The sequence below is a fragment of the Tupaia chinensis genome, unplaced genomic scaffold (assembly GCF_000334495.1).
Source record: "Tupaia chinensis unplaced genomic scaffold, TupChi_1.0 Scaffold000032_1, whole genome shotgun sequence".
Lineage (NCBI taxonomy): Eukaryota > Metazoa > Chordata > Mammalia > Scandentia > Tupaiidae > Tupaia > Tupaia belangeri.
Window position 1 is genome coordinate 613677 of NW_006159462.1, and position 12583 is coordinate 626259.

At 34.0% G+C, this 12583-nt stretch overlaps 1 protein-coding gene across 1 annotated transcript in view; it reads right to left on the minus strand.

Annotated features, from left to right (window-relative positions):
* CSMD3 (CUB and Sushi multiple domains 3) overlaps positions 1–12583 on the minus strand; it is a gene marked incomplete at its 3' end in the record, with an annotated part of 1277483 nt that overhangs the window by 613557 nt on the left and 651343 nt on the right. The window contains exon 11 of the mRNA XM_027771421.1: positions 7962–8083. Coding sequence (XP_027627222.1) covers positions 7962–8083 — 122 coding nt within the window. The remainder of the gene's footprint in view (positions 1–7961; positions 8084–12583) is intronic.

Below are 12583 nucleotides of genomic sequence, written 5' to 3' on the forward strand. Positions count from 1 at the left end.
AGTATTTCTTGCTTTCTGTCTGTCTGTCTGTCTGTCTCTCTCTCTCTCTCTCTCTCTCATTTCTGGCAAGTGCACACACCCTATAGCAAAAATCTCTTCAAAAAAAAAAAAAAAGTAACATAGATTTTCAATTAAGCACTCTACTCATTACCTTTTACCAGTTGTTTATCCACTATTCTCTTTTTGTTTCATTTATTTTTTATTATCATCATAATCTTCTTTATATTACATTGGATTGCATATAACTTTACAGTGTATTACATTGCTTTTTCAAAAGGGAATGCCATGCATGTCAGTCAATACTGAGACATTAATCTCCCCACTTCATCATTCAATATGTTTTCATTGTTTTTCCCAATCATTATTATTCCAATTTTTTTTAAACAGTCAATCACTATTTCTCATTTTGCTTGTAAAAAGACTTCACCCATCATGAAATACTTCTCAGACCAATCTAGTTGAGAATACTATACATGTCATCATCAACAGGTAATAAGCCATATCGGTTCCCCACTAACGTCCTGCCTCTCTATTTGTTCTCTTGCTATCTTTCTCTACCCTCTTCTCTTCATCCCCCCCCCCATTCCACACTGTCTTATTCTAGTTTAGTGCCTTCACTGCTTTTATGTCCTCCAATATTTTGCCCTCTACCATAGAGTACGGACAGTTGGCATATATTAAGTGGTGTTTATCCACGATTCCCTTTTACTTTCCTCCTGAGATTTACTCACTTTGCAATTTCAATCACTCCGATGGTTTCAAATTCTATCTATATCTGACGACTTACAAATTTCTATTTCTATCCCTATTTTTTTAATCTCCAGATTTGATATTCAACCTGACATTCAATCTAATATATATCTCAAGTATAATAAAAATGAATTTTTATTTCCCCCCCAAACACCTGTGTCTCAGCTCTAAGCCAACCCCATGATACTCTGCCCACTGATAATGAGGTTGAGACATTGAAAATAATAGTTCTCAGTTTCTTTCTCCAGGTGACTTTAAGGTCTGCCTAAACCTGCCGGTTCAAATCCTTACAGGTCTGTCTACCAGCCATAGGGTACCGTCTCTTTTAAAATTTGAGCACCAGTTTTACGTCCTTATTCAACTCTTTTATTCTGATAATATTGCATTTTCCTTTTTTCTTTTTCCTCCTCTAAGAAAGGTATTTGTCTATATAGTTATTTTGTTTTGCATGTTTTAAATTTTTCTGTACTATAATACCTATATGACAATTCTTCGCACATTAAATTCTACTTATTTTAAACATCTAACATAGACTTGTAGGTTATATTTTCCTAACTAGGACTTGTTTAATATATTCCTCTGTGTCAACAATGGATCCCAGAAATAGACCCTCAAAATGGGGATGGGGGGGTAAATTACTTAGTTTTTGGTCTTGAATGATGCTGTGTGTGTTTCCGGTCAGTAGAAAATGGCATACAAAATGGAATACATTTTGCAAAGAAGGCCTGTGAGGAGAAGGGCAGCAAGGGTTGCTACTTTTGCTGGCTAGCATAGTCGAGACCATAGGATGATGAAAGAAAATGGCCACTGAATACTATACTGGAGTCAGAAAGAAAAAAAAATATATATATATATAGTTGAAATCACGGCCAGAAAACAAGAGACCTATGGTGATCTTGTAGCACTGCGCAAGTATGGTTAAAATTTACATCCAAGATTTAATTATGTAAGTTACATAAATATAATGTATGCTGAAGTCACATGCTAAGTTTCTCATGTGAAAATTAAATCACCAATTTAGAAAATAAAGAATCCTGAAATTTTAGAGACATTTTGATGCACTGTGATAATGCTGAGAAATCTTAAAATCCCTAGTCTTTCAGAGTTACTTTGTCAATGGAAGCATCCACCTTTCTTTTTCTTCACGTACCTATAAAAACTTCATCTCTGTCAATCTTGCAGTAGGATGTTTATTTCCCTCAATACCCAATGCCATTAGCTCTAATATTCTCTATACGAGAGAAATGCAATTTATATGACAATGAAAGTGGACAATATGGTAGCCACTAGCAACATGTAGCCATCTAACATATGAAATGTAGCTATTCTCAGTTGCAAGGTACTGAAAGTGTTAAATATACTGCAGATTTCATAGGTTAAAAATGAATGGTTCATACACTGTGGCACAGAAGTAACACAAGTGCCTGCAAAGCTAGAAGCCATATGATTGAAGGTTCAGATTCCTGTATCAACATGAAAACATGTACAGGTGACCAGGATTCTGAAAAACTGAAGAGCTGGATAAATGGGATTGCAGGACCCTGTCAAGGACACGTCTCTCTCTCTCCTTCTGTCCCCTCGAGCCATCCCCCCATACATGTATGCATGTATGCCCATGTGCACATGAAAATAGTCTATCATTAAAAAGGATTAAGAATTTTAAACAGGTAAATTATTTAATTTATTTTATGTCAATCACATGTTGAAATTATAATATTTTGAGTCAAAAGAAAATTAATATTAATTTATTTACATCAAAAATATGACTACCTTAGAATTTAAAGTTAAATAGGTCTCATATATTTTTATTGTACAGTACTAATCCAAATGAGTCTTCAAACTCTTGATCACAAAAATGAAAGAATTTAGAAAATTGTCCTTTCGGGACCAGCAGATGGCTGGTTACAAATGGTTACATTGCTGGACTCCCATATAGTAGACTGCAATTGGAGTCCCAAACCTGACAGTTTAAAACTCACATGAGGCATGTGTTCACGTATACCTAAAATCTTGGGAGAAAAATGGAGGAAAAAGGATTATGGTATGGCCACACCCCTGGGAGGGTGACTTCTAGCTTTCTGTCTCTCTGTCTCTTTGTCAAGTGCATGCACCTATCTCTTAAAAAATTGTTCTTTCTCCTATAATTTTAAATTGACATCTATTTTATTTTTTAATTCTAAGTGCAAAAAAGTACAGGGATAAAATTTCTACATTACTATAATTTTTAAAATCTCTCTTTTTTTTTTTGGAGAGATTTTTTCTATAGGGCATGTGCACTCTCCAAAAAGAGAGAGACAGAGAGACAGAATGCAAGAAATAACCCCCCAGGGGAGAATGACCATGTTGCAATTCCTTCTCCTCCATTCTCCTTTCAGGATCTTGGGCATGCACGCACACGTGCCCGGAGTGATTTTAGGCCACTGGGTCTGGAATTTGAACTGCAGTCGGCTACATGGAGTCCAGCAACATAGCCATTATGCTAACTGCTGGTCCCAAAAATATCTTGAATATATTAATAATTTCTTCAGAAATTTTCAGCAGTTGTTCATGTCATAGAAAATGTTGTCCATGTGCTATAAATATAAAAATGTTAAAATCAAACAACCTAGAAATTCTTTCTATCCAAAGAAATCAAAATTTTGCATTTCAATTCAAATTAGCCTAGAGTATCTTTTCCATGTATCATGAATTCTATACTAGGATAGTCAGAAATATAGATAGATAAAAAAAATAGGTAGAAGTATGGATGACAATTGGTAGATAATATTATATAATATTAGATTAATTATGATGAAATAAGTACATAGATTCAGATATTGGTGCTTCTATGATTTTGTTGTTTGGATAAATAAGGTACTTCTTCCTTTAAATATTTCTTAGTGAAGCTCTTTTTTGCTTTGTTCTCAAGAACTCTCCCTAAGGGAACCAGCAGTTAGCGTAATGGCTATGTCGCTGGACTCCCACGTAGTCGACCGTGGTTCACGTCCTGGACCCGGTGGCTTAAAACTCACGCTGGGCGCGTGTGCGTGCGTGCCCAAGATCCTGAGAGAAGAATGGAGAAGGGATTGTGGCGTGACCATCCCCCCTGGGGGGTGATTTCTCGCTTTCTGTCTCTGTGTCTCTCTCTGTCTCTCTGGCGAACACACGTGCCCTAGTGAAAAAAAGCCTCTCCAAAAAAAAAAAAAAAAGAACTCTCCCTAAGAGCTATAATCTGGTCATACCAATTCTAATTTTCCAGAATTTTATTTATATGCAACCAATGTGACATATTAATACTATAGCTCAGAAAGTAATAATATACCCTTCTTTTGAAACTTGTAAGAACATTAGTAAAAGGGAAAGTGAAAGAACAAACAGGTGTAGGTGGGTGTTCAGTCTTCATTTCAAATGTGGAGTTAATGTTAAAGGTCTATATTGGTGCAAAAGAAGCAATTAATTCAATGATTGGGTTGAAGCATGAGTTCTAATACTTTAACTTGCTATCGTGATGAAACCCTCAATTATACTTATCATTCAAAATGTTATAATTAGAGGAAACATTCCCTTACAGAAGCTTATGGAAATGACATAAAGCAGCATCAGAAATGTGCATTACTTTAAGATTGTAATGCTCAGCCATTATGTTGTATTGTTAGTGAAATTAATTGCATTGTTTATAATCTGATCAGTGGCAATGACTATAATTTAATACTTAATATTTGAGTATATGACACGGTCACCTGTAAATGATTCAACCAACTAATCAAATATGGAAGAAAATAGCATGTAATTATTTTGCATCAATACATAAGTAAAACAAATAAATAAAATTATTCTTGACAATATAGCAACATTTGGTAATAATAATTGGTGTCATTTACAGTGATTATTCTGTGTATCAGAAATTTTACATGTTCTTGTCTAATCTGTATAATAACCTCATTGTATGGTATTATGATCTCTAACACATGAAAAAGAAAACAGGACTGAATGATTATGGCTAAAATGGTATAATTAGTAATACTGACAGTCCAGATTTGAAATTATGTTCAACAATTTCATCTAGTTTTAAATCACAGGGTTTTTTTCTAACAACCATGTATTTATTTTGAATATGTAGAATATCACAATTGCTTTTAAAGTTATTAAATGTAATGAAAAATATAAGTAATAATTACTGAAGAAAATTACATATATTGAAGGATTAAGCATATAATTGGGGTTGATACTAAATAGTATGGCTGTATGGGTATGATTTGTGCTGGAAATTGCCTTTTGAATAGGGTTCCGAGTTAATAATCCGCAGACGAAAATACTTCCCACAGTGTTTTCCAAATTATGTGCTATAACCTGTTATGTATCATAAAATCATTCTAGTGGGACATGACTAATATTTTAAAAATAAGTAAATTTAAACATAAAAATGCAGAGCCACATTCATGCAGTAAGGGAAATGTTTATCTCAATGCGAGGTTAATACAATGTATTTGCTCCATACTTTATAATGGACTTACCACATGATCATCATAGTAAAAGATTCTTATATTTCAATGTGAAATATCTTTGAATATATACATATGAAGTACATAGCTCTGTCTTTGCCAGATATGTGATCTTAGACAAGTTATTTAGGGTTTCTGTTAAATGAATACAATAAAAGAATCTCTCTCAAAGAAGTTTTATGAAGACTAAATAATTTTAAAAAGTAGTCAAAAGAAGTGTTAGGGTCAGCAGGTGGTGTGGTGGTTAAGGATGCTAGACTCCCACATGGCTGATCATGGTTCAAGTCCCGGACCTGGCACCTTGCTTTCTCACTTTCCCTCTCTCTCTCTCGCTCTCACTTTGTCCCTCTCTGGTCAAAATAAACATGAATAAATAAATGCATGAGTGAGTAAATAAATAAATGAAGTTAAATAAAATAATTATCTTTTTAAAAGTGCCAAGAATAGTGTCTAGCATACTTCTAAGTGTTCAACAAATTTAGATTTATTTTCTAGACACTCAATTTTTTTTTTTTATTTTCTCAACGACCAATAATTTGCAGAGAAGGTATTTACTAGTTATCCATTACATTTTATTTGATTACTAACACAGACTGAGTAGATAAAATGACTTCCTTTATGCAGAAGACCAGTTTGATTGAGTAATTTTCCCAAATTTAGACCGATAGTTTGAATCAGATTAGGTTTCACTAGTTCTTCTGATTCATATTCATGGCTCTCCTATAAGGCGACTGTTAACTGACCACTGAACTGATATTTAAGTCAACCTCAATTCAATTTGAAGAACTTGATGGACATCACAGACATTCCCGAGAGGTAGTATATGCTTCATGCAATAACAATTAGTTAATGTATTTCAAATACTTACTAACCTACTGACCACTTTGTATGTATAATATTACTCATTTCTCACAATAATACAATGAGATATATATTATTATTTACATTTTATAGATGAATAAACTGAATTTAAGAGAGGTTAATAACTGAAAGTTACCAGTAAATTACATATCAGTATTTGAATCATAATTTGACCCAGTTTTATAGGCTCTCCCATCAACTTCTTCTAACCCAAAGAAGATACCACATTATCCAAGCATCTGAGAGAAATCTCAATTCTTCCTACTTATGTCCTCTTAGATATAAAAATCACAGTTTAGAGGGCCAGGTCTGTGGTGTGTGATACACTATTCAAGAGAAGTAGATAACACATGGCAACTGAGGTTTGAGTTCCTGGCCGGACCTGGTTAGGTCAGTCTGAAACACAGAACATGCATAGGAGTGCTCAGGATCCAATGGGCTGTGGAGCAGAAGGAAGGGAGGATCACAATACGACCAGACCCTGTGTAGGGTCCTCTCTTTCTCTCTCTCTTTCTCTCTCACACACACATGCTCGCTTAGTAATTTAAAAAAAGAAAAAAAGGAAGAAAGACAGAAGACAGAAAGAAAGAAAGAAAGAAAGAAAGAAAGAAAGAAAGAAAGAAAGAAAGAAAGACAGGAAGGAAGGAAGGAAGGAAGGAAGGAAGGAAGGAAGGAAGGAAGAAAGAAAGAAAGAAAGAAAGAAAGAAAGAAAGAAAGAAAGAAAGAAAGAAAGAAAGAAAAAGGAAAGGAAGGGAAAGGAAAGGAAAGGAAAGGAAAGGAAAGGAAAGGAAAGGAAAGGAAGAAAAAAAGAAAAGAAAAGAAAAGAAAAAGAAAAAGAAAAGAGAAAAAAAAAGAAAAGAAATGAAAAGAAAAAGAAAAGAAAAGAGAAAATAAAAAAAGAAAGAAAGAAAAGAAAAAAAAAGAAAAGCACAAGCTAGCAAATGGCATAGGCGTTAAGGCAGCTTAATACCACATGGTCAACTGCACTTTTAAGTCCCAGATCTGGTGGCTTGAAAAGCATGCCAAGTACACTTGCATACATGTCCAAAATTCTAAGAGGACAATGAAGGAGAAGGCATTGTGGTGAAGCGACCCCTGGGGGGTGCTTTCTCACTTTCCCTCTCCCTGTCTCTATCTTTAGTGAGCGCATATGCCCTCTGGCAAAAATTTTAAAAAGAAAGAGAACAGAGCACAACTTAAAAAAGAAAAGCTGAATAATAAGGGCAGGGGAAGAAAATTAGCTAATTCTTCAGCTGTTCTTATACACATTTAGTGTAATTTTGTTTGAAACAAAGTGGCACGTACATATTTAGATGTGTTACTCATCTTAGAATCAAATAGAAAGACAATGTAATGTTTTGAAATAGCATAATATGAGTCCTTTATTAGTGCAGAACACATTAAGCCAACTATTTCTAATAAAAAACGCAATCTCACATTAAGCCAACTATTTCTAATAAAAAACATACAATATTCAGCAATAGAGAAACACTAAACTGAAAGTCGGCTATCTATAAAAACACGATATATCTGAATGATGTGTCAAGCAAAAAAGATATCAAGAGAAAAGTCATTATTCATGGCTCCTTTTAGAAAAAAGCATACACCTACAACCTTCAGAAATCTCAGAAAATATTCATTTATAACACTCTTGCATTTCATTTATTTGTTAGTAACTGGGAGTAGACTTGCATGCATCATTTTTCTTTTATTTATTCCAAATTTCTCATATAAACTTGTTTTATAAAATGAGTTAAGTAGAAAATATTGCCAAAAATCACCCTTGAGTTATAAATTTTCTACACTGCACTTTCCTCATGATCTCTGCCTTTGTCCTATGCTTTTTCACCACAGATGGCTTTCTCTTACCTTATTTGTATTCACTGCTGTGATGACCCAGACACATTGCGCATTGCTGTCATACTGGAATGGAAAGTTGGGAGATGTAAAGGTACCACTTGGTCCTTGAAGATTTGAGCCACATGTCTTCACTAAAAGAGAAAGTGCATTTTAAAAGATGAGCATATATGACATGTAAAATCATAGCAATAAAATATCCTATAAACAGACTTTGAATTTAAAGTTACACAATTATAACTACATTGAAATACATATTATAGTGCTCTAATGTCACTTAACACAATTAAAGTGTTTTTTAGATCCTGAGATTCACAAGTACAATATTTTCAACATTAACAAAAAGATAGTTATGAATTAAAAAGTGTGAAGCATAATAAATTGTCTCCTGACAGTAAATAGGTCAGCTTAATTAGAGAGAGGCATATTTATTCAATATTGTGTTAACAAAAATCTATAAAGAAAAAGAAGCAAAGCCGTGCTTTGGTTAAGCAATCTAAAGTGTTTTTAACTGCTATTTATTAAGTACCCCAGGACACATAATAGCGCTGTAGAGAGACATCAATATTAAAACTATATTTTTTATTCTTGCAACTGTGAATTAGGCTGCTCAGCCTGATACAAAGAACTATTTTATTTTTCAAAATCAAATTAATGAGTTAGTACAAAAATTAAGTTGTGGGACCAGCAGTTAGCATAATGGCTATGTCGTTGGACTCTCAGTAGTCAACCGCGGTTCGCGTTCGGGACCCAGTGGCTTAAACTCACACCAGGCGCGTGTGCATGCGTGCCCAAGATCCTGAGAGGAGAATGGAGAAGGGATTGCAGCGTGTCCATCCCCCCTGGGGGGGTGATTTCTCGCTTTCTATCTCTCTGTCTCTCTCTCTCTCTGTCTGTCAAGCGCATGTGCCCTATAGCAAAAACCTCTAAAAAAAAAAAATTAAAAGTTGTAATATTTCCTCCATTTTGTCATCCTTCTTTCTTCCTCTTAATAAGAAAGCTAGTGGCTACATTGCATGTGTTCTTTTTTTTTTTTTTAATTCCTTCTTCACCACCTCTAAGTTCCTTGGTATCATTACTTTGATTTGCATTCCTTTCCTCATTCTATTAAAGTTTTGCACTTTTTTCCCTAATCCACCAATGATGATCTGTTTTATTTTTCAATAATGTACAGTAAATGTGTATGCTTTCATATGCACTTGTGTCTTTAAGTAGTGATTAGCAACAATACTTTGAATATTGGTTTATGGAGGCCCCAAAAGCTTGCTTATCTAGACCAAGGTCACTCTGCTTATAAATAGCATGGTAAGAATTAGAGCTAGGTCTTCTGACTCCAAGTTGTTCATTCTTAGTGCTAAAAGTATGTCTCTCTAGTGTGTTAAATACAGAATAGTTTCTTTCCTTTAATTTATACTTTACCAAAAATCTATTCCAACTTTTTTCAATTTGACAGCTGTATCTCACGATTTAAAAGTTACTTTTAATTTTCCTGATTTGTATGATTTTTTGTATTTTAAACAATAAAACCATGTCGTTTAGCAACAAGGAGAAAATCAGTGATCGGTTTCTTTCTTTAACATTATTTAACATTATTTACCATTCAGTCTCTTTTTTTCCCTATTTACTACCTAATTTCTCATAAATCTTCTATGCTCAGTATCCCACTTCCTTTTGTCATTTACTCTTAAAAATATTCCAGCCCTATTCTTGCTCTTTTTTCAGTGCTGAAACTGCTTTTTAAATGACAGTCATCACCTTATAGTTGCTAAATCTAACAGTATCTCTTATCTTTCAACATATTTACTACCTCAGCAGTATTGAAAAGTATGGATAGACTTTGTTTGAAATGTATTGCCTTCTTTTACATATTCCTTAGCTGTCTTGATTGTTTGCCTCTATGTTTTAAATAGTTCTGCTCCATCATATCCATTATCCCACTTTTTTTTCTGTTTCACCATTAAGTAGCATAGTTCTAAATTGATTTAACAGCCTCTTTTCTGTTTAATGATCTTTCCAGATAAATTAATTCACTCCTATGACTTGAATTGTCATTTCTATATTGATAGCTCTCAAATCTATTTCATTACCTTTGGTTTCTCTCAATTTCTAGATTTGTATTAGTTTTCTTTATGACTCTTGGACATTTACCTCTTTGGTAGCTTTTAATAAAATATTTCTTAACTAATCCCTCCACCTCCCATCATACTAAGCACTGCTCAATTGTCAGTTGAAACATCTCTATCTTTTCATTACTTTTTTTCTCTATGCCCAGTGCTTCATTACTTTTCCTGAACTGGCAATATTAACAAACTCCTTTTCTAGACTCCAGTTTCTCTCTCTATCCCTTCCACCTCAGTGCTACTATATTATCTTCCTATGATAAGACACAGATTTGATTACTGAAGTGCAAGAAAGTTCAATATCTATTTCCTATAGAATAAATTACGAACTATCTATTATCAACCACAAGGACCTATATTGTTTTCTGGCACCTTGTCTTGCTCATTTTACAGTCGTCTACTTTTCTTGATCCAGAACTGACTTCTTGCTCTCCCTTTAATGAACTATATATTTTAAAATTTGTACTCTTTTATGCTGGTTTCCAGGTCTAAAATAATATTCCTTCCTAGATTTATTTGCAGAAAGTCTAATAATTAAAACAAAGCTAAGCCTATGTGTTACTTATTTCTATAAAACTGGTTCCCTATTCCTCCAATAAGGGTTCTATAATGAATTATTGTGATCACAGTAATATAATGAACAGCACATCTATAAGTGTTTAAGTGCTATAAAACTGATAGAGAGTGTAGTTACAAAGATTCTAAGAACTTTATAAATATATAGCAATCATAATATGACTAGTTAGAAGTTAGTAGACAAGCTTCCTATAGGGCATACTTTTATTTCAGTGACAGTCACTACTTGGTAATTCTTAGCATATTTTATTTTCTAAAATATATATACACTTACAGTCTTTCAAATACAATGTTTTGTTATGTTTTTTAGCTCCTAATATAGTGCCTTTCATGCTATAGATATGTTTTTGGGTTTTTTTGAGAGTTTTTTACTATGGGGTGCTTGCGCACATCAGAAAGACATAAAGAGACAGAGCAAGAAATTACCCCCCAGGAGGAATGGTCACGCCACAATCCCTTCTCCTCAATTCTCTCGGGATCTTGGGAACACACACACACACACACACACACACACACACACACACGTGTGCGCGCCTGACATGAGTTTAAGCCACTGGGTCCAGGACTTGAACCACTGTCGACTAAACAGGAGCCCAGCAACATAGCCATTACACCATCTGCTGGTCCCCCATAGATATGTTTTTACTAAGACAAATATCCAAGTTCTTTAGCATAGCTCTGAAATGAACAGTAAAATCATTGTGCTTTACATGCTGATAAAGAATTCTGTAAATATGTCTTAAACTGAAAAACAGCCCATTTTAAAAAACTATTTTTCTTTTTATATAAAATGAAGAAGTATTCATAAATATTACAACTAAAAAACACCTACAAATATTTTTGTGTTCTTGTTTGTTTCCACCAAACCGAAAGTAGCCACTTAATAGGCAGGTTTGTAGGTTTGCTAACATTTTATTTTGTGGGTATATGTGTTTTTAACATCTGTTGGTATTTATATTGGTATTTGTATATTTATGCATTATAAGAAACTGAGCTGATTCTCTACATACATGAAGCTTATTTGACTACCATGAGTGCAGTTCGAGGGCAGTACAGGTAGATTTATTTAATAGATTTTAATAATCCAAACACTAGCTGATAAAAACATTGTGAATTTTTGGCATTCATCCACTATTATAATAGCACATGATGATGGGGGTTGGGTCAGCGTAATGCTGGGATGGGAAAGAAGACATGCATAACAAATCTGCTATTTGAGCAGAGTTTTAGTAGCTGCAAAATTGCTTACTGTTGTAAACCACTGAGATTTCATGGTTGTTTGTTTTCACATAGTAAAGAACGTTTATATTTTGTCAGCTATAAAACATAACATGTGACAGAAGGTCTTGGTCCCCATACCTTTCAACTTGTACTTATTTGGACTTTACACATGCATTTTTATGGTAAGAAGAATTCTTAGATTACTCAGTCACAATACAAAAGTATTTAAACTTTGATAATTATGCTAAAACTTTCAAAAAGAATTTCCCTAAGAAGCTGTTCATTATACTTTCTCTAAAAAACACTATAAGAAAGAGAATCATTTCTCACACTCTCACCAGAAGAAAAATAAAAAACATTTATGGTTAAATATGAGAATATGTTTTAATTTCCAATTCTTTCTCTGTACTATTTGTATAGTTTAACAGTGGTTTCTACTCTTGTCTCTATTCATTTTCTTTGATTTTTCTCTTTATACACTTAACTTGCTTTTTTTTTTCTTTTTTTGGAGAGGGTTTTGCTATAGGGCACGTGTACTCACCAGACAGAGAGAGACAGAGAGATAGAAAGCGAGAAATCACCCCCCAGGGAGGATGGCCATGCCACAATCTCTTCTCCTCCATCCTCTTGGGATCTTGGGCACGCATGCACACGCGCCCGGCATGAGTTTAAGCCACCGGGTCCAGGACTCGAACCACGGTCGACTACATGGGAGTC